General features: G+C 47.8%; 1 protein-coding gene across 1 annotated transcript in view; it reads left to right on the top strand.

Annotated features, from left to right (window-relative positions):
• The first annotated feature begins 1131 nt into the window (after positions 1–1131).
• Positions 1132–23206, top strand: part of LOC138752582 (mucin-17-like) — a 42126-nt gene continuing 20051 nt past the window's right edge. The window contains exons 1-10 of the mRNA XM_069915372.1: positions 1132–1216; positions 1461–1574; positions 2416–2523; positions 4421–4495; positions 9993–10094; positions 11950–12068; positions 13233–13291; positions 15118–15257; positions 17628–17696; positions 20522–20684. Coding sequence (XP_069771473.1) covers positions 1135–1216; positions 1461–1574; positions 2416–2523; positions 4421–4495; positions 9993–10094; positions 11950–12068; positions 13233–13291; positions 15118–15257; positions 17628–17696; positions 20522–20684 — 1031 coding nt within the window. The 5' untranslated portion in view covers positions 1132–1134. The remainder of the gene's footprint in view (positions 1217–1460; positions 1575–2415; positions 2524–4420; positions 4496–9992; positions 10095–11949; positions 12069–13232; positions 13292–15117; positions 15258–17627; positions 17697–20521; positions 20685–23206) is intronic.

The raw sequence follows: 23206 nt of genomic DNA, 5'->3' as shown, positions 1-23206 counted from the left end.
AAAGTTGAGTCGATTAACTCCTCACTCTCCCTTACAAGCCGCAGGTCATCAATCTGCAACTCCATATCCCTATTCGCTCCCTTAGTAACTGCATCTCGGTACACCTGGTGCAGATGTGGCCATTTGGGAGGGTGAAGGTCACCCATTGTTCTCACATCTGACACCCAGTACAGAGCACTAACCCTATTGGCATGACTCTGAATACAAAGACAAATAACTCAGCTTACCTTTTCTCCTTGCCTGCTTTCTCCGAAGCCTGATAAGCCAAGCCAAGAAGTTTAACTCCTTCACTGCTCCACTCACTCACTGAGCCACTCCTCGCTGGCCGCTCCCTCCCCTTTCACTCCTTTTATTGGCCCCTTGACCAATTAACCCTGTCACTGTCAGCAAGCTCCTCCGCCTCTGATTCACAGCCCGACTCTCTCCAAGCTCCCCCTCCGACTCCCAGCCGAACCAAGTTTATTGCAGACATATACAGACCTTTTATTCCCTGCCTGTTAATGAGCTTTTAGTGACCAGCAGGTTAAAGCTATGAGCCATTAGTGCCCCACTCATTTAGGCAAGGGCGTCATCTGATCTACTGACTGTACTTTGGCGCCCAGCACTGCTAGACCACGATGTGTCAGGTAAGTCTGTGAACTGATGGTGGCGGTTCGCAATACCGCGCTGTGCGTATACTACAAGATGTTATTTATTCTGACAATAAATGAACTATGAACTTTGAACATTTTAAATTTTAAGCTGAGATTGTGGTGAAAAAGTTTGGGGGGATGACAAAACTTATTTGCGTTTCAACAGGTTCTGACACTACCGTTCAAGTGACAACAGTGGAAATTACCCCATCAGAAACTTCAACGTTAACAAGCACGACAGATGTTTCCACGTCACCCATCAGAACCCCGACCACAGAAGGTAACTACAAAGTCAAATTTTGATGCCAATCAGGGCGAGGCTGTTGATTTTAAGGAGGTGAACGGAGAAACGGATCAGCTTTAATTGACCGTTTCGTCTGCAACCGATCGCTTGTGCCGTGAGGTTGGATGTTGGGTGGTGAATGTAAATTAGACATGATGCACAAATCTCACTCGAGGGTCCATGTCTTTAACAGAAAGTACAACAACAGGAGAGCCGTTAATGACAGGATCACCTTCCACTGAAAATCCAACAGCAACGAGCTCAGTTTCAAGCTCATTCACAGGATCCTCCACTTTAGCAGGTAAATGGAAGAGAACAAACTCCTTTCCCCTAATGTGGAACTCAATCACCACTGAGGGAACGTGTTGTGTGGTAACAGTGTATATATTAAAGCACAGGCAGATTGAAATTGGAGAATATTAAATCTGTCTGTAGTAGCTACGGCAGAGTTTGGGTTTAGGATCTGAATTTTTAGGATGGATTCGGGATGGATGGATTTCCTCAGGGAATGTTCAAGTTAACAAAACTTATTTGCGTTTCAACAGAGTCCGACACTACAATTCAGGTGACTACAGCAGGAACGAGCCCATCAGATACACCAACATTAACAAGCACGACAGATGTTTCCACGTCACCGACCGGTACCCTGACCACAGAAGGTAACGACAAAGTCAAATTTTGATCCTAATCAGGGCGAGGCTATTGATTTTAAGGAGGTGAACGGAGAAACAGATCAGCTTTAATTGGCCATTTCCTCTGCAACCGATCGCTGGTGCAGTGAGGTTGCATATTGGGTGGGGAATGTAAATCGGATACGATGCACAAATCTCACTCGAGGGTCCGTGTGGCCGCGTCCAATGTACTCACGACACGCCAATATTTTGTGTCTTCCGCCATTATACCCCGAAGACAAAACTGGTTTTCAGCTTGAAGAAACCAAATTCAAGGCTGATGTGTCCAGAAAGGAGGCAAATGAAGCCCAATTGCATTAACTGCCATGGCGGCGGCAGTTGTTCCTGCTGTTGAAATTTCCTCCTTTTCCATAATGCATAATGATTGAAATTTGTTGAATCTTAACTTCGGGGTCACCAATTTGTAGTGGCTACTAGGGTAGATGCTACAAAATAAAGTCAAACACACACAAATGTAGTCAACTCAAGACTGGTTTATTGCAGACATACACAGACCTTTTATTCCCTGCCTGTTAATGAGCTCGTTAGTAACCAGCAGGTTAAAGCTATGAGCCATTAGTGCCCCGCGGCTTTAGGCAGGGTCTTCATCTGATCTACTTGCTGTACTTTGGCGCCCAGCACTGCTAGACCACGAGGTGTCAGGTAAGTCTGTGAACTGACTGCAGGGGAATCTGCAGATTCTGACCATGTGTTTTCTGCATCTGGACTCTGATTACAATCAGAGAAATTAACACACACATCACTAACATTTCAAAATTTTTGCAGAATTCAAAGCTTTTAGTTAACAAAACTATTTGCCTTTGAACAGGTTCAGAAATGACCATCAAGGTGACAACAGCGGGAACAACCCCATCAGAAACTTCAACAAGCACGACAGTTCGTTCCACATCATCCACCAGAACCCCGACCACTGAAGGTGATGACAAAGTCAAAGATCAATGCAGATCAGGGTGTTGAGATTTACAGAGAGCTTTCTTGGATTATGAGTGAAACCATAATTCACCAGAAAACCCCACCCCCCTCAGGATGGGAGGAAAATGGAGCACCACACAGACACGGGGAGAACGTACAAACTCCTTACAGACAGGAGAATGGGGTGGGTGGGGAATCTCATTGAAACATTTTGACTGTTGAAAGGTGTGGACAGAGCAGATGTAGAAAGGTTGTTTCCCCATGGTGGGAGAGTCCAGGACAAGAGGCACGACTTCAGGATGGAAGGGCGTCCGCTTAGAACGGAGACGCGGAGGAATTTCTTCGGCCAGAGGGCAGTGAATCTGCGGAATTTGTTGCCACAGGCATTTGTGGAGGCCGGATCATTGGGTGTGTTTAAAGTATAGGTCCATGATTAGCCAGGGCATCAAAGGTTATGGGGAGAAGGCTGAACAATGGGGCTGAGTGGGTCAACTCATGATTGAATGGCGGGGCAGACTTGATGGGCTGAATGGCCTATTTCTGCTCCTATGTCTTTTGCCAGATTCAGAGCTGGGTCGCTGGCTCTGTGACAGTGTCGCGCTAACCATGCTCCAATGTCTATGAAATTTTCACTGTTTATTTTTAAAAATTTAGACTACAGCAGGGTAACAGGCCCTTCCGGCCCAAGAGCCTGTGCTGCTTGATTACACCCCATTAACATACTCCCCTCCCAGCACATTTCAAACGGTGGGAGGAAACCAGAGCCTCCACAGGGAAAAGCCATGCAGACTCGGGGGGAGAACGTGCAAACTCCTTGCTGACAGCGTGGGATTCAAATCTCGGTCCTAATCGCTGGCACAATAACAGCATTGTGCCGACTGCAATGCCACAAAAGAGTAAGGGTAAAGGAAAATCGTGCACAGGATGCTTCTCTTCTGGTGTCTCACAATGATGAAAAATGTAGGATCATCCTCGGTTTCCCCTCTCAGCCAAATAATGGTGGAGTAAACCATTCAGCAATCTCATTCTCCTACAAGGGATTGGGAGCCAAATTCCTGACCTTCGGTCACCTGCTTGAGGCTCAAGCATCCCGGACAACAATACTTGCACATTTCCCGTAATATGAAGCATTTCAAAGTTAAAATCTAAAGCAGGGGTTCTCTCACATCCCACTTTGAGTAATCCCTAGGTTATCGAGAAGGCCAATGGAACATTGGCCCTCACCACTGGAGGGGTTGGATTTAGGAGCAGGGAGATTCTGCTGCAACTGTACACGGTCCTGGCGAGGCCGCATCTGGAGAATCGCGTGCAGTTCTTGGCTCCTGGCTTGAGGAAGGACGGACTGACTTTGAAGGCGGTGCAGAGGAGAGTCATCAGGTTGATTTCAGATAAGAGGGGGTCAGTCTATGAGGAGAGATTGAGTCATCTGGGACTGTACTCGCTGGAATTTCGAAGAATGAGGGGGTATCTTATAGAAGCTTATAAAATATTGAAAGGTATAGATAAGATAGAGGTGGGTAAGTTGTTTGCATTGGTCAGGGAGACTAGAACTAGGGGACATGGCCTCAAGATTTGGGGTAGTAGATTTAGAACTAAGATGAGGTGGAATTGCTTTTCCCAGCGGGCGGTGAAACTGTGGAATTCCCTGCCCATTGAAGCAGTGGAGGCAACCTCAATCTTCAGGTTGGACAGATTTGTACATAGTCGGGAAATTGAGGGATATGGGGAAAAGGCAGATCGGCGGAGATGAGCCGATCATCGGATCAGCCATGATCTCATTGAATGGCAGAGCAAGGCTTGACGGGCTGAATGGCCAACCCCTGCTCTAGACCCTTATGTTCAATTACTCTATTCCAACACTGAAAAACAAATCTAATGTGTCTATTTTAATTCTCAAACAGCCTCTATACTTACAACCAAATCGGTAACCTCCACTGCTGGACAATCAATCACAACTGAAGTGGTGTCCACCACAGGTAACAATCACCGATTACGTGTTGTATGTACTGAACAAAAAGACATTTGTTTATGACATTTTAGAAATATACCAATGTCGAGTTTAAAAAAAAAACCCTGGTATCCACCTTTGGGGATTGGTAGATGCCAGAAAAGTGAATTTTCCGGTTGTTTGAGCTTGCGTGTTGCGTGATTGGCAAGCTGACAGTGAGGCGCGCCGAATTTAAACTTGCATTTATTTGCAACTTGGTTGAGGCCATCAGTTGCTTGAATTCCGGATAATACTGTCTAAGGATTTAGTATTGCGATAAATTCCACAAGGTTCCACAGCAGCATTGTGTTAATTGAAGTTGACTCCGCGGGGTGGTCTGTGCGACGCCGTTGCAGCTTAAGTGACCCAGGTTTGAATTCTGCACTGTCTGTATGGACCGTGTACATTCTCCCCCCATGTGCATGCGGGTTGCCTCTGGGGGCTCTGGTTCCCTCCCACAGTCTAAAGGGGTAAAAGTTCAGAAAAATTAAATGCGTGGGACCACACCCAGCACTGCTCTTTGTAATGCAGTGGCAGCTAAACCATGGCTCGTGAGCCACATAGAACCATAGAACACTATACAGCACAGAAAACAGGCCATTTGGCCCTTCTAGCCTGTGCCAAGGCATCATCCCATTGGTCCCACTGGCCTGCCCCCATTCCTCTCCCATCCATGTGTCTATCCAATTTATTCTTAAAATGTGAGAGCCACATCAGATGGCAGCTCATTCCACACTCCCACCGTATTTCCTAGACCATCAGTGCACTGTGATTAGTCAGGGGTTGCTTAAGGTGGGAAGAAAAAGTTTGAAAACTTTTAATCGTCCCTCATTGACTCGTTATGTGCACGGTTTCAGAGTGCCAAAGGAAATGGGCCAATGACAATTTTTCTCAAGCCAAATATTTCCAGAAACAATCAGGTCTGGAACAGTGATTCTCAACCTTCCATTCCCACCCATCTCCCACCTTAAGCAACCCCTGACTTCTTTCTATTCTTTGGCTTGGCTTCGTGGACGAAAATTAAATGGAGGGGTAATGTCCACGTCAGCTGCAGGCTTGTTTGTGGCTGACAAGTCCGATGCGGGACAGGCAGACACGGTTGCAGCGGTTGCAAGGGAAAATTGGTGGGTTGGGGTTGGGTGTTGGGTTTTTCCTCCTTTGTCTTTTGTCAGTGAGGTGGGCTCTGCGGTCTTCTTCAAAGGAGGTTGCTGCCCGCCGAACTGTGAGGCGCCAAGATGCACGGTTTGAGGCGATATCCGCCCACTGGCGGTGGTCAATGGGGCAGGCACCAAGAGATTTCTTTAGGCAGTCCTTGTACCTCTTCTTTGGTACACCTCTGTCTCTGTGGCCAGTGGAGAGCTCGCCATATAACACGATCTTGGGAAGGCAATGGTCCTCCATTCTGGAGACGTGACCTACCCAGCGCAGTTGGATCTTCAGCAGCCTCTGCCATCTCGAGTACTTCGATGTTGGTGATGAAGTCGCTCCAATGAATGTTGAGGATGGAGTGGAGACAACGCTGGTGGAAGCGTTCTAGGAGCCGTAGGTGATGCCGGTAGAGGACCCATGATTCAGAGCCGAACAGGAGTGTGGGTATGACAACGTCTCTGTATACGCTAATCTTTGTGAGGTTTTTCAGTTGGTTGTTTTTCCAGACTCTTTTATGTAGTCTTCCAAAGGCGCTATTTGCCTTGGCGAGTCTATTGTCTATCTCGTTGTCGATCCTTGCATCCGAAGAAATGGTGCAGCCGAGATAGGTAAACTGGTTGACCGTTTTGAGTTTTGTGTGCCCGATGGAGATGTGGGGGGGCTGGTAGTCATGGTGGGGAGCTGGCTGATGGAGGACCTCAGTTTTCTTCAGGCTGACTTCCAGGCAAAACATTTTGGCAGTTTCTGCAAAACAGGACATCAAGCGCTGAAAAGCTGGCTCTGAATGGGCAACTAAAGCGGCATCGTCTGAAAAGAGTAGTTCACGGATAAGTTGCTCTTGTGTCTTGGTGTGAGCTTGCAGGCGCCTCAGGCGCCGTGCGGTACCGGATGTAAACAGCGTCTTCATTGTTGAGGTCTTTCATGGCTTGTTTCAGCATCATGCTGAAGAAGATTGAAAAGAGGGTTGGTGCGAGAACGCAGCCTTGCTTCATGCCATTGTTAATGGAGAAGAGTTCAGAGAGCTCATTGCTGTATCTGAACATTTTCGGCGACACGAGGTATTATTCTATTTAGGAGAATCCTAGCAAAGATTTTGCCTGCAATGAAGAGCAGCATGATTCCCCTGTAGTTTGAGCAGTCTGATTTCTCGCCTTTGTTTTTGTACAGGGTGATAATGATGGCATCACGAAGGTCCTGAGGCAGCTTTCCTTGGTCCCAGCAGAGCTTGAAAAACTCATGCAGTTTGGCATGCAGAGTTTTGCCGCCAGCCTTCCAGACTTCTGGGGGATTCCATCCATACCTGTTGCTTTGCCACTTTTCAGTTGTTCAATTGCCTTATATGTCTCTTCCCGGGTGAGGACCTCATCCTGCTCTAGCCTTAAGGGCTGTTGAGGGAGCTGGAGCAGGGCGGATTCTTGGACTGAGCGGTTGGCACTGAAAAGAGATTGGAAGTGTTCTGGCCATCGGTTGAGGATGGAGATCTTGTCGCTGAGGAGGACTTTGCCATCTGAGCTGCGCAGCGGGCTTTGGACTTGGGGTAAGGAGCCATACACAGCCTTTAGAGCCTTGTAAAAACCCCTGAAGCCGCCAATGTCCGCGCTGAGCTGGGTTTGTTTGGCGAGGCTAGTCCACCACTCATTTTGGATCTCCCGGAGTTTGCACTGAAGATGGCTGCATGTGCGGTGGAAGGCTCGTTTCTTCTCTGGCCAGGACGGATTTGCAAGGTGAGCCTGGTGGGCAGCTCGCTTCTTTGCCAGCAGCTCCTGGATTTCCTGGTTGTTTTCGTCGAACCAGTCCTTGTTTTTCCTGGAGGAGAAGCACAGTACCTCTTCAGTGGATTGCAGTATGGCAGTCTTCAGCTGATCCCAGAGGGTTTCAGGGGACGAGTCCATGAGGCGGATTGCATCCTCGAGCTTTGCTTTGAGGTTTGCCTGGAAGTTTCCTCTCACTTCGTCTGACTGCAAGTTTCCAACATTGAACCTCTTTCTGGGGGCTTTACTGTTCCTGGACTTTGGCTTGAAGTGAAGGTTGAGCTTGCAGCGAACCAGCCGGTGGTCAGTGTGGCATTCCGCGCTGGGCATGACCCTGGTGTGGAGCACATCTCGTTTGTCTCTTTCTTGCACCAGGATGTAGTCCAGGAGGTGCCAGTGTTTGGATCAGGGATGCATCCAGGTGGTCTTAAGGGTGTCCCTCTGCTGAAAAAGGGTGTTTGTAATGACAAGCCGCTGTTCTGCGCAGAGCTCCAACAGGAGGCGCCCGTTGTCGTTGCACTTGCCGACACCATGCTTGCCCAGGATTCCTGCCCAGGTTTCTGAGTCTTTGCCGACGCGAGCGTTGAAGTCGCCAAGGATGACAACCTTGTCGGCTCTAGGGGTGCGTGAATGAGGTTGTGCAGATCAGGGTAGAACTTGTCCCTTTTTGCTGGTTCCGCCTGGAGGGTTGGAGCATAGACACTGATGAGGGTGATGTGACGCTTGTTTTGAAGGGGGAGTCGCATGGACATGATCCGGTCCGAGTGGCCTGTCGGGAGATTTTTGAGTTTGGAGGCAATGGAGTTCTTGACCATGAAGCCTACACCAGATAGGCGTCGTTCATCCACAGGCTTGCCAGACCAGTATAGTATGTAGCCCGCGCCGCATTCTTGGAGGCTGCCTACATCTTCTCAAGGTGGACTTCACTGAGAGCGGCTATGTCGATGTCAAGTCTGAGGAGTTCAAGTGCGATGAGGGCAGACCGACGTTCAGGTCGGTGGCTGTCAGCCTTGTCTAGCATGGTTCTGATGTTCCAGCATGCTAGCTTGAGTTTGTGAGCATCTTTTGAGAGGGAGGACGTGGACATGTCCTCGGGCCTGCGCAAAGGAGCTTTTAGGTGGAGTGCAGTGTGCGCAGTACTGGCCCCACCCTTTACACCCATGGTTAGTGTGCCATGGCCAAGCAAACTGGGATGTGGCAACGAGGTCCTTGGGTCGTAGGTTTTATATCGGAGTGGCCTTCTCCTATGCAGGTTTCTTACCCGGGCTGGAGGGACCTGCCTCCCCTCCTAGGTCGGACCATACCCTGACTAATGACTCGTTATGTGCACGGTTTCAGAGTGCCAAAGGAAATGGGCCAATGACAATTTTTCTCAAGCCAAATATTTCCAGAAACAATTGGGTCTGGAACAGTGATTCTCAACCTTCCATTTCCACCTATCTCCCACCTTAAGCAACCCCTGACTAATCACAGAGCACCGATGGATAGGGATTGCTTAAAGTGGTCCGGGGGTGGAAAGGAGAATCACTGCCCTAAACCTTTCCCCTTTCACCTTAAAGCCACATATTTATCTCTCCCAAGAGCCAACCCACATTGATTCGGTCCACCCACCTCATAATCTTGTAAACCTCGATCAAATCTCCCCTCATTCTTCTATGTTTCAGGAAATAAAATCCCAAACTGTTTAATCTTTCCCTGTAACTCAACTCTTGGAGTCCGGGGAACATCCTAATCAATTTTCTTCGCACTCTTTCAATCTTATTGATATCATTCCTGTGGTTAGGTGACCAGAACTGCACACAATGCTCCAAATTTGACCTCACCAATGTCTTAAACAACCTCACCATAACATCACAGCTCCTGCACTCAATACTTTGATTTATGAAGGCCAAGGTGCAAAAAGCTCTCGATACAACCCTGTCTACCTGTGACGCCACTTTCAGGGAATTACGTATCTATATTCCCAGACCCCTTTGTTCCTCCGCACTCGTCACTGCCGTTCTCCAGCAGTCTGCGGCCGATGCTAGTCGCCGACTGCAGTCCCCAGCAGCCCACAGCTTCCACACCAGCAGCCCACCACACCTGCGGGTCCCTCAGCCGCAGAGTTCCCCCACCCCCCACCTGTCCGCCTGCCACTATGGTTGCCGTCACCCCTCCTTCTCCCCTGGTGCCCCACTCCAGCCCACCTGCAGCCCCCCCCCCCTCGCGGCTGCTGCTGGCAATCAAGTTCCATTACCTTGGGCGCAGGCAGGATTCCACCTAAAACCCTTCCCCCCCGTTGGCTCCCTCGACGGGCCCTTCCAAGCCTGCGCGGAGCTGATGGTCACCGTACCCAGCGGGAGCACTACATCTCCACTCCCCTGCCCCAGCGGCAGCACCGTCATCTTCAATCTCCGCTTCCGGTGTCGCAAAAACCTCGGCAAACTCCTGAGGAAGTGAAGGTGCTGGACATGCTTTCTTCACGATGCCTTTGGTCCAGGAAAGATCTTCTGAGGTAGAGACTCCCAATTTGGAGTCAAGTTTTAAAAGTGGATGACTCAGAATTATATTCCTTGTTCTAAACTGCCTTGATCTTGTTTCCACCAGTTAATCCATGTTCAAATGAAGGTTCCTGGGATGGCCAGAAATGTATTTGCCAAAATCCCTATATAGGACAGTTCTGCGAATTCATTTCTGAATCTGTCCAAGGTGAGTTGAATTTGTTTAAATATGAAACAAGAAAATGGAGCGTAGAAGGTTGAGGGGGGATTTGATAGAGGTATTTATGAGGGGGATGGATGGAGTAGATGAGAGGAGGTGAGATTGGAATGAGGGGTCGTGTTAAGGGTCAGAGGACAAAAGTTTAGAGAGAGCTTCTTCACTCAGAGAGGGGTGGCTACGTGGAATGAGCTTCCGAAAGAAGAGGTCGCGGCAGGGTCAATTTTGTCTTTTAAGAGAAGATTGGATGACTGCATGGATGGGAGGGGGTTGAAGGGTTATGAGCAGGGAGCGGGTCGGTGGGACTAGAGGGGATCACTTAAATCGGTGCGGACTAGAGGGGCCAAGATGACCTGTTTCCGTACTGGAATTGGTGATACAATCACCAGCTGACTGTAGGGGGCGATCTCTGTACCTGCAGGAAGACCACCCAAGGGGGCTGACTCCATCTGGGCCGGCTGCCCATCAGCCGACCTGACTGTAAACCTGAGCTGGTCCACACGGGGAGCCACCAAGGCATGGACTGGTGTTCAGACTTTCACTGGAATAAAGCCTGTGGTACGGTTGTGATAGTACGGATTCTATCACCGATGTATATATGTGTATATTGAAGTATAGGATGGCTGTGATTGGCTGAGAGCTAAACCATGCCTACGGCAGGTCTTAAAGGGTTGCTCCTAGCCAGACCCAGATCATTCTGGACTGGTCGACCTACATGCGATACACTCCAGTCTTTTGGTTAATAAAAGCTTTGGTTTGAATCAACAAGCCTTTGACTCTTTTGAAGTGCACTACAACGGTCCTTTCTGAATTTGTGCTCATTCGCTGCTACCTCAGCCTGCCACAATTTACTCCAGTAAAGGTCTGATCACCAGTTCAAGCTTTGGTGGCTGATCTGCTCAACGAAGGTAGGATGTAAAAATGAGGGTCTGATGGCTAGTGAGGAAACGGAAACTCTGCATCTTTCAGAAACTTGGGAATTAATGGCCTGGGGATCATTCCTTTATCAAGATTTCTTCACGGACATGGAATAAGATGGGTGTACTGTTACACAAAGGCAGACAAAGCTTCGCCATCAGCAGAAATTGCCCCATACCACTTACAGTCAGAGAAGGAGAAGCAAAAGAGAGTTCCCCTCCCCTCCAGAGTCACCAATTGTCCGTGGATTTACCTCCAGTGCTCCTGCGGCCTCCCCAGTCCCAACCATCGGCCGCCCAAGCTCCAGATCCGCATCTCCTTCATCACCCTCGGTGGCCTGGTTCCGATACCTGGTACTACTCCCCCCTTCAGTCAGTCTCGAGACAGCGTCCGGCGGTCCACAGCCCATTCAGATCCCCCCCCGAGTCACCAACAGCCCCGCCGCCTGGGCACTCTTCAGCTGCAGAGGTTTCCCGCACCGGTCCGCTGCCGCTGTCGCCCCTTTCCTCTGCCTCTTCTCAAATAGGGTGGGTGGTCTTTCCGGTGCCCTAGTTCCCCAGCGTCTGTAACCCCTCAAGGCCGCTGCTGGACACAGGCGCTACCGCCTCGGGCCCTGGACCCCCTGGTGGTGAGAGGTGGGGGTGGGCAGGATTTTAAAATAAAATCAACCACATTTGGCTACCTTAACAGGCCAGGAAAAGCCTGTACGGAGCTGTTCGCGGTCAGGCTGGATGGTAGAACCCTGCAAAGGAGCGCAGGGGTCTCTGCTTTCCATGGGTCCACACCAGTCATTACAACAGCACTGTAATTTTTATTCCCTCATTCCACCCTGATGATAAGACAGGGATGTTGATGCCTAATTCTCATTCCTCTTTCCCCCTCACAAAGGGGGATGTAAAGTATTGACACACATGGTATTGTATTGCAGGGAATGTTTCATATGCTATCAGCGTAACCATGGAGATCAAGAACCGGAATTACACCAAAGAACTGAATTCCACAAATTCTCCCACATTCAAGGAATTTTCAAAGGAATTTCAGAAGCAGGTTGGCTGATTTCGACATGAAGACATGGGCCCTTCAGCCCCGCCACTTAATCATAAGCTGATCCATTTTCCCCACTGCCCGGCCTTCTCCCTGCCAACTCAAGAACCTCTGCCTCAAACACACCCAGCGGCCTGGCCTCCATGACCGTCAGTAGCTACAAATCCCACAGATTCTCCACCCTCTGGCTGAAGTAATCCCTCCATTCTGAGCGGGTCCCGAAGTTCTCCCGGACTCTCCCACCGTGGTGAAACAGGCTTTCTACACCAACTCTGTCCGCACCTTTCGATAATCAAAATGTTTCAATGAGATTCGGCCCCCCACCCTCCCCCACCACCCCTTTCTCCTAAATTCCAACGAGTACAGGCCAAGAGCTGCCAAATGCTTCTCTACTCTTTCATTTCCGGAATCATCCTAGAGAAACCTTCGCTGACATCAGCAATTTCTTTCTTAAATGTGGAGCCCAAACTCCTTCCAGGCAGCGCGGGATTCGAAGCCTGGTCCTGATCGCTGGCACTGTAACGGCGTTGCGCTGACCGCTGCGCCAGCCCAGCTGATCTTGGCTTCCCTAACCTCAGACGGCACAAAGTCTGCAAATGAAACTTCGCACCTTAACTCGTCAAGTTTATTGACGTCTGATTGTACAAGTCCAACCCGAAAAAACAGCATTTTCTGGTCCTCGGTGGAAAACATGTAAACACACAACCAGACGTAACACATGGGCAAACAAACAATACACACAGGATATACAAATAAATAAATATTGATTCGTGAATAGGAGAGTCTTGGACGGTCAGTGCGAGCAGTTCCCTTGGTTGTTCAGCGTTCTCACTGCCCGTGGGAAGAAGCTGTTCCTCAGCCTGGTGGTGCTGTCTCTGATCCTCCCGGATCTCTTCCGCCCCTGATGGGAGCAGCTGAAAGATGCTGCGCATGGGGTGGAAGGGGGTCCTTGATGATTTTGCGTGCCCTCTTCAGATATCAATCCCGGTAGATCATGTCGATGGGAAGAGGAGAGAGACCCCAGTGATCCTCTCTGCCGCTCTTATGGTCCTGCAGATTGACCTCCGATCCATTTCTCTGCAGCAACTGTACCCTTAAATACTTTTCTAAAAAATTCAAAGCAACAGACCTGTCTATGCTCACAGCCTGTCCATGTTTCCCTTTCAGATGGAACATATTTATGGTGAAATTCCTGGATATTATAAATCAGAAATTATAAAGTTAAGGTAAGTATCTGGAGAACATGAACCCTGATCTGATACATTTATGACCGCTGAGAAAAGATGGCTTTAAAACTTACTGGTATTTTATAAGATTAGTGTTTGTACTGACAATAACTACACTAGAATTGTGAGTATAAGACAGCTTTAATAAACTAATAAGTACACTCAAGAGGTCTTATCTCTCTGCAAGACGAACCTGGAAGGCTAGACTGTAGCTCTGGACTGCTTTCTATACAAGGTCACTGGGATGACCCCTGGTGACTTAGTGGTGTAATTACATATCACCACAGTGTTATCTGGACATCAGTTGAGGGTAAAAGCACACAGAAGAGCTGGAGGATCTCAGCCAGTCTTGCAGTGCCTGTAGGGATGTAATGGTACATTACTGATGTTTCGGGCCTGAGCCCTTCTTCAAAGAACAGGAAGGCATCCGAGTAAAGACGAGGCTGGCTTGGGGGGGTGGGAGCACAGACCAACAAAAGGTGTTAATTGGACATGATAAGAGGAAAGGTGAGAATTGATTTTGGCTCTGTGATAGGAGACAGAGGGAAAAGGGAAGAGAGAGAGAAAGGGTGAGTGATAAATGACCTCAATAATCAATATTTCTACCTTGGTAACAAATCAAAGATTACAACAGTAATTTAAAAAGGGTCCCCATGGTGTTTGAAAATTTACATCCAAATCAGAAATTGAGCATCTAATCATCTCTTAAGTTTAAACATGACGTCATGTAGCCATTGAGCGTGATTAGGCGGGGTAACATCTGAACAACACTGGAGCGTCTACCCTCGAAAGGAATGGATGGAAGTTGTCCTTTCCCCGACAAATTGATCGGCACACCAGTGTCGGCTGATGCTGGGGGGGGTGGGTGGGGGGGGGGTGGGGTGGCAGCTGAGGAAGTTGATCCCCGGTGTGATTCGGCATCAGCATCACCAAGCGCTTCCCTCTTCCATTGGGCCCTTAAGTGGTTGATTTTCCCCCCCCCCCCGCCATGAATTCCTGGGACAAGGTGCCAGCAAGAAAATGACCCCTAAATGGCCCCCACAGCATTTACCTGAATTATTAGTTGAATCACGAACCTTTTCAAAGGTCATACATGGATATAATGTGTCCCAGCCACTGAGCATGAGTGTGCAGGGCAACATCAAGCTTCAAGACAGAACTGAAACCCTTAGAGAGTTTCACTCAGGTCGTTTAAGTTAATGACCCAATCTTCTGGCCTCATTTTGACTTGGTGTGACTGTCCACTCTATCAGAATCTTGTAAACCTCCATCAAGTCTCCTCTCATTCTTCTTCACTTCAAAGAGAAAAGTCCCAGCTTCTGCCAACCTTGTCCCATAAGACTTGTTTCCCAATCCAGGCAACATCCTCTGCCCCCTCTCCATAGCGTCCACATCCTTCCTATAATGAGGTGACCAGAACTGAACACAATACTCTCAGTGTTGGTCTCACCAGAGATTTATAGAGCTGGAACATCACCTTTCGACTCCTGAACTCAATCCCCCCATTAATGAAGCCCAGCATCTCATTGGCCTTCTTAACTCTACTATCAACCTGAGTGGCGACCTAGAGAGATGTATGGATTTGGACCCAGTTACCGTGTTCTCTGCTTTCAAATTTCACCTTCCAAAATGCATCACCTCATACTTATCTGAATTAAACACCCTTTACCACTTCTCTGCCCAACTCGGCATCCTGTCCAGATCTTGATGTAAACTATGGCAGCCCTCAACGTGAAATTCCATCCCATCGTAGATTTCGTAGATTCATGTCAGAACTTAATGGAACTTATCCAGATCTTACTTTTGCTTTCTTCATTCTGTGGCAGTCCAGGAAGTATTATCGTTGATCACAAGGCTTTATTTGAAACTGGAACACAAATGTTTGATGGAGACGTGATAATGAAAACCAAGACCATGATTAAGAGAGTATTAGAAGAGAAAAACTGCACAAGTTTGATCGTTTCAGGTGATGAATCCATTCCATTTTCAGCTATTATTTAAATTTAAATGTAGGCATACAACGTGATTACAGGTAACCAGCCCGTGCCACCCAATTACACCTAATTGACCTACAACCCCCATACATTTTGAAGGGTCGAAGGAAAATTCACCCAGACACGGGGAGAGCATACAAACTTCTCACAGACAGCATGGGATTTGAAGCCCAATCCCTGATCACTGGCTCACTAACCGCTCTGCCAACCGTGCAGCCCGTACCCTTGTCTTTAGCCCCCCACCCACCCCCAGTCTGATGCTCGTGTGGCTTCCCCTTAGTGCCGGGGACTCTAGACTGTGGTCCCTCCCCTTGCATTGGCCTCCGGGCGCGCTCCCGCAGCCTGGCATGTGCCCGCCGTGCAGCACTGCCATGTTGACATCTCCACGCGCTGTAAGACTGACAGACCCAAGGGCGTCTTTCGCCGAGTTGACGGTCTTCCAGCAGGTGTGGGTGTCTGGCTCCATGTGTGCCCCCCGGGAATAGCCCATAGACCAGAGAGTTCTCTATCATGCTGCTGTTACCGTGACCAGGACACTTGACTCCTTGTTCTGCCCTGAACGAAGCAGGTGTTTGTGAGCCAATGCTTCTGTACCATGCTCCAACAAGCCACTCTGTTCATTTAGGAATTGAACACGAGAACTATCCTGGCCCAGCCACAGTTACACCTTTGTTAACAAAGACAAGAGATAATTATCTTCCCTCTTCACTAAAAAAATACAAGGAGGTTAAAGTTCAAATGAACATTAACATCTGGAAAACAGAAAATTACCGCATGTCTTTTGGCCCACAATGTTATATCAACCCATATACACCAGCAGAATGAAATCCCCCCCCTACCTTGAAACCCTCTATTTTTCTGTCTAAAGACTGGATTTTCTCCACCTTCGAGCTCTGCGTTTAAAAAAAGTATCGAAGGCGGATTATGGTGGGGGTGAGGGTGGGGGATCCAAACTCACCCGTCTTCAATCTGCCAAGAGGGATACCACCAGCGGTGGAGCGTGGCTCTCTGCCACAAGTCTAAAAGGAAGCATCCCCGTCTTGCTGGGTCGAAGCGGGAAGGCCTGATGACCTCGCGGTGACCGTCTTCAGCCTGTGACGAAAGTGCGGGAAATTCAAATTCATCTCGGGTGCGCAGCCGTGACACCTCTGGGCGCGAGTGCTTGACGTCGCAGTTGACGGTGGCATTGATGCCAGAAACTCCCCGCTTCCTTAGCTTCGGGAAGCCACCAGTAGTTTTGGTCTTGTAAACCGGGGTGGGGGGGTCGCAGGTGTGTCCCTTGCTGGGGCCTCATTTCTGTGAGGGGCGCTGGACAAAGTGGTGACTCTCTGTCTGCCTTACGGTGGACAAAAGTTAAAGAACTTCATGTATGTTACATTCTAAATATGACAATAATGGAACCTTTACCTTTATCGCACGGAGCTAGCTTTTTGATGCTCAGTTTAAACACGGAAGCCAGCTTCCCAAGGTGGGTCATGTTTAAGGAGATAATACGGCTTCGCGGTCTTAAACTCTCCATGTCAAAAACTTACCCTTGATGTCCCCCCTAAACATCCCTCCCTTCACTTTGTATAGATGCTTGCTATTCCCGCCCTGGGAAACAGGTGCCGGCTGTTCACCTTATCTATGCCTCTCAGAGTCCGGTAGAGATTATTAAATCTCCTCTCATCCTTCTCCAATGAGAAAAGTCCCAGCTCTGCTAACTGTCAAGAAAATTCTTCTCGACTTAGTTAATTAAATAACTACTGCAAGTGGTAAGATTCAAGCCTCCGCTTTATTGAGGGAGTGTCCCACAGAGGTCTGGCGTCTGCACGAGTCTCGCCTGACCTAATGTTACAGGAGTTGGTCTTTTATAGGCAAGGTCTTTTCTCATATTTAACATGATCACAAAATTATTGAGACAAACAACTTTTACAGAAAGATGTGATCATGGGAACACACAAAGGTTGATTAGAGAGCATTCTGTTCTTATCTAGCAGTTTGTTTGAACGTTTGTTTTTGGAAGACCCCTATTGATTAATCATTCCCTGCAATAACATGTTTTAAGCGGAGTCATTCCCTTTTGCTTAGTCCAACATTAATTCAATTTCTTCCACACTAACCTTGCCTCATACAACACGTTCTCTAATCCAGGCGACATCCTGGTAGTCTCCTCTGCCCCCTCTCCTCAGCTTCCACATCCTTCCTGTCATGAGGTGACACAGAACTGAACACAGAACTATATAACACAATATTTAACCGAAACCCAACCAAGTCTGTTTTTCTTTCCATTTGTTTGAGAAGTGAACTCTGCTGACTTCACTTAACAGACTTTGTAATTCTGTTTTTAATTGATATTTCAGAAAGGTGTGAAGGATTTCTGCTCTCATCGGATTATAAAAATGTCTCATTCACAAACACGGATTTTAAAGGTAAGTTTTACTTTCTCAAAACTAAAATCTAAACTTCACAAAAATACCATCTCAAGTAATGTCACCTTTATTTGCTGTTCATGCCATTCTTGCATGGTAAAAACAGGATAATGGGACCACAGAGCTGATTTACATCGATATAAAATGAGGGAAGCAGTTAAGACATTAAAATATTAAGGCGTAGTCCACAGCACACTATCCATATCTGTACTGGGAGTTCAGGAGACTGACAGCTTGTGGGGTGAGGGGGGGGGCGGTGGTGGAATGCTGTTTCCCACTCTGGGCGTAAGGGGCCCAAGTGATTCAGTACCTGAGCCCTCATGAATGTTTGAAATACGATAACTAATTAAAAATTTGCTTTATACTTCCTGCCACCTCCTGTGACTGAATATGGGTTCTCTGCAAATAAATTGTTTTAAGGTTTGAGAAACCATCTTGCTGCCACCTTTCTGGGCTTTTTAGAAAGAGTCACCATTGGAGTCAGTCTTGGTGCTGAGATAATCCTAAGGGGCTGTTGTCAGCATTTTTGGAACCCCCATTGGTATTCGGGAAGGGGGGCCGGCTGGCGTAGCAATCAGCGCAATGCCTTTACAGTGCCAGTGATCGAGACCCGGGGGTTTGAGTCCCACGCTGTCTGTACATTCTCCTCGGGGGGAGGGGGGCTACGGTTTCCTCCCACCATTCAAAGTTGAAATGTGCAGGGCTGTAGGTGAATGGAGTATAAATTAAAATTTTAAAAGAATTAAGGCCACAGTTTCCACAAAGGAGAACTGAGAGGTGGGATCTCTCAATATGGTGAAAATTTCACAGTTTGTGGTCAAACTCATAGGGCTTTACAGCAGAGGAAACAGGCCCTTCAGCCCTTCTGGTCTGTGCTAAACTATTATTCTGCCTTGGCCCACTGACCTCCACCCATTCCATACCCCATCCCATCCAAATTAAATGCTGAAATTGAACACGCATTCACAACACAGTTGGCAGCTCATTCCACACTCCCACCACTCTCTGCATGAAAAGATCCCCCTGAATGTTCCCCCCAAACCTCTCCTCTTTCACCCTTAACCCACATCCTCTGGTTTGTATCTCACCCACCCTCGGTGGAAGAAGCCTTTACTCTGCTGAGGTGAAAGATGAGTCTGTCTGAAGCAATTTAACAATTCACTGTATTTAAGAAGGGCCCATCATACTATTATGTCTATGCTGGTCAAGAACGAGAAATTATAATGAAAAAGGGTTTATTATCTCATGCAGTGGTTTTCAAACTTTTTCATTCCATTCACCTTAAGTATTCCCTATGCCATCGGTGCTCTGTGATTAGTAAGGGTGTGTGTGTGGAAATATAAAGTTTGAAAACCACTAATAATACCCCCGCTATCCGGCACCCACGGGGATTGGTAGATGTCGGTTATGCAAATTTTCTGGTTGCTTGAGACTTGCCCTTACAATGCCTAATTAGTACACCTGCATTAAGAATAAACATTAAGAGTCATTATACTTCAGTGCTGGTCACCTCATTACGTTAAGAGCGCAGAGGAGGTTTGCCAGGATGTTGCCTGGATTGGAAAACGAGGCAAGATTAACAGAGCTGGGACCTTTCTCTTTGGAGTGAAGAAGGATGAGAGGAGACTTGATAGAGGTCGATAAAATTCTGAGAGGTGTAGATAAAGGGGACAGCTGGCACCTGTTTCCCAGGGCAGGAGTAGCAAACATCAGAGTGAAGGGAGAAAAGTTTAGGGGACTGTAACGAGTTCAGTGAACCCCTTACACCAGCAGAAATCGGAATACACCAAAGCAATAGTTCCTTAAACAAAATTAGTTTAATTCTCTGAGTATAGAATAACAAGATCAATACTTAACTTATCAACACTAAGTTATTTACACAATCCCTCCACACGTCTGTGTAATGTGCCTTCAACAAAGTCCTTTTTGCTGGCCAATCTTCCACTGTCCACGTTTCCAAGGCTACAGTGTCCAGTAATCTTTACAGAATCAAATAGTCATTACATTCAAGCAAACTTCCAGCAGTTTACTACGAATGACCAGGCAGGAAAGTTGTGGAGGGTTACGCAGAGATGGTGTTGCTTGTTGGACACCCCCAAACAGGAGTCTCCCAGAAGAAACATGCCTTCCCACAGAGTTCTCCTCCTCCTCGCCGCACCGCCACTCCTGATTTCCACGGAGAGGTGACCATTTCAGAACTCTGCCTAGTCTTGAAGAAGGATGCCTTTACAGCGAGCCCCTCTTCCACCCAGCCTTTCTCCGACTGCCTGCTCTCTCGTTCTCTGCACCCCCACCCCGATGTTCCAGGCCCTGTTATTTTTCTTTTTTGGTTTCAGTTTGCAAGTGTTGCGATTTCCAGGCTATCACAAAAAAACACGCATGGCTGCCAAACTCTTGGCAAATGTTTCAGGCTCTGGGGTGTAAAGCATCTGCCCTCGGAACTGTGCAAGGCAGAACAATTTCTGTCTGTGAAATGCATGCAATCCAACAGCTAATCCCTTTTATAAGCATATATTTAATGAACCCATTGTGTCAAAGGAGACGTCAGGGGTATGTTTTTTGACACAGAATTGTGGGGCCCTGGAATGCCTTGCCAGGGGTGGTGATGGAGGCATTCCAGGGGCATTTAATAGATGATCAGACAGGCACGAGGATCACAGAAAAATAGAGGTTTTTCTTTTTGGTAAGGAATAGATAGGTCAATGTAGAGGGCTGAAAGGCCTGTACTATGCAGTATGTGTTCCATGTTGAAAGGCTTGCTGGGAGGGTGGACTGTATTGGGGAGTAAGTGATGTTATGATTCAGTAACAGATTATATTCACTAGTTGATTGTACCACGAATGTCATGGACGATTTCAAGACCTATTATAAAGCTGAAAACACGTCGCTGGGATGGTTCTGTATATCAAGATGTCACCGCGAGAGCAAGGATGCTTTACAGTGCAAATATGGAAAGTGTGAGCTCACCAGGAACGGACCGACATGCTTGTAAGTTTTCAGATTTATTGTCGGAGTACAGGCACGACACCACGCACATTTCTTTCCCCCCGCGGACGCGGCAGATTTCCCACTTATTGGTACTGCAACAATAAACTGAACACAGCATAAACAAATATAGAACTGTAAACATATAACGAATGTAAACAAACTGGGCAATACAGAGAGAACAAAAAAAGACCATAAATAAAGTGCACAAGTAAGAGTCCCTGATTGAATTTGTCGTTGAAGACTCTGATGGTGGAGGGGGAGCGGCTGTTCCTGAACCTGGTGGTGCAAGTCTTGTGGAACTGAGACCTCTTTCCTGATGGCAGCAGCGAGAACAGAGCGTGTGGATCCTCGACGATTGCTGCTGCTCCCCTCCACCCCCCCGTAGGTGTTCTCGACAGTGGGGAGGGTTTTGCCTGTGAGGTCCTGGGCTGGGTTCATCACCTTTTGGAGGGCTTTATGCTTGGGGGTATTGGTGTCCCCATACCAGGCGATCAGCGCACTTTCCACTGCACCTCTGTCGAAATTCGCCAGTGTTTCCTGTGTTGTAATGAACCGCAAACTCCTGAAGAAGTAGAGACGCTGATGGGCTTCCTTCGCAATGTGTTGGACCCAGGAAAGATCCTCCAGGATAGTGACTCCCAAAAACTTAAATTTGCTCCTCTGATCCACCCCCCCCCCCCCCCCCCCCCGTGATCACTGGATTGTCCACCTCTGGCTTTCCTTTCCTGAAGTCAACAATCAACTCCTTGGCTTTGGTGACATTGAGTGCGAGGTTGATGTTGGTGCACTGTTCATCTGAGTTTCCAATCTCCCTCCTGTATCCGTGGTAACAGGTAATAAGAACAGAAAGTTGGAGATTCTCAGGAAAGAAGGGAAAACTGGGTTTCAGGCGGATGACTAATTATGTGTTGGGATTAACAAACTCACAGCATTGCCTTGGATTGAATTTACTTTGAGTTCAGAATGTATGGGGGGATTATAGGTTAATTGGGCGGCAGTGGCTCGTGGGCTGGGAGGGCCTGTTACTGTTGTTACATTGAAACATAGAAGATAGGAGCAGGAGTAGGTCATTCAGCCCTTCGAGCCTGCTCCGCCATTTAATGAGATCATGTGTGATCTTAAAAGTTCAGTACCCCGTCCCCGCCTTCTCTCCATAGCCCCTAATTCCCTTATACTGAAGAAATATATCTAATTTCCTCTTAAATATATTCAATGAACCTGCCTCCACTGCTCTCTGTAGCAATGAATTCCACAGATTCACCACCCTCTGGGTAAAGAAATTCCTCCTCACCTGGGTTGTAAATGGTTTGCCTATTATCCTCAAACCATGGTCCCGGGTTCTGGACTCCCCCACCATTGGAAACATCCCTCCGCATCCATTCTGTCCAGTCCTGCCAGAATTTTATATGTCTCTATAAGATCCCCTCTCAATCTTCTAAATTCCAGCGAGTACAATCCCAATTTGCGCAATCTTTCTTCATAAGTCATTCCTGCCATTCCAGGTATCAGCCTGGTGAATCGCCTTTGCACTCCCTCTATTGCAAGAACATCCTTCCTCAGATAAGGCGACCAAAACTGCACACAATACTCCAGGTGTGGTCTCACCAAGGCTCTGTACAGCTGCAGTAAGGTATCCCTATTCCTATACTTAAACCCTCTTGATATGAAGGCCAACATTCCATTTGCCTTTTTAACCGCCTGCTGTACCTGCATGCTCGCCTTCAGTGACTGGTGGACAAGAACCCCTAGGTCTCTCTGCACTTCCCCATCTCCCAATCTATTGCCATTCAAATAGTAATCTGCCCTCCGGTTTATATTACCAAAGTGGATAACCTCACATTTATCCACATTGTAGTGCATTTGCCGTGCAGCTGCCCAGTCCCCCAATTTATCCAAATCACACTGGAGCTTCCTGACCCCCTCTTCAGTGCACATAACCCCTCCTAGCTTTGTGTCGCCTGCAAATTTGGAGATATTACATCCAATCCCCTCATCTAGATCATTAATGTAAATTGTGAACAGCTGGGGTCCCAGTACAGATCCCTGTGGCGCCCCACTGGTCACCGCCTGCCACTCAGAAAATGAGCCGTTTATCCCAACTCTCTGTCTTCTATCTGCCCCCCAGTTCTCAATCCACATCAATACCTTGCCCTCAATCCCATGAGCCTTGATTTTGCATGCCAGTCGTTTATGTGGGACCTTATCGAAGGCCTTTTGGAAATCCAGGTACACCACATCCATTGGCTCTCCCCCATCTATTTTACCTGTCATCATCTCAAAGAATTCCAATAGATTTGTTAAGCACGATTTACCTTTTGTAAATCCATGTGACTCTGTCCGATCCCTTCTCTCCTAGTCATATGCTCCGCTATTACATCCTTAATAATGGATTCCATCATTTTTCCCACTACTGATGTAAGGCTCACTGGCCTAAAATTCCCCACTTTTTCTCTACCCCCCTTTTTAAATAGTGGGGTAACATTAGCTACCCCCCAATCCATGGGTACTGATCCTGAGTCTAT

Source organism: Narcine bancroftii, chromosome 2, assembly GCF_036971445.1.
Source record: "Narcine bancroftii isolate sNarBan1 chromosome 2, sNarBan1.hap1, whole genome shotgun sequence".
Classification (NCBI taxonomy): domain Eukaryota; kingdom Metazoa; phylum Chordata; class Chondrichthyes; order Torpediniformes; family Narcinidae; genus Narcine; species Narcine bancroftii.
This window is presented reverse-complemented; position numbering and strand designations above follow the sequence as displayed.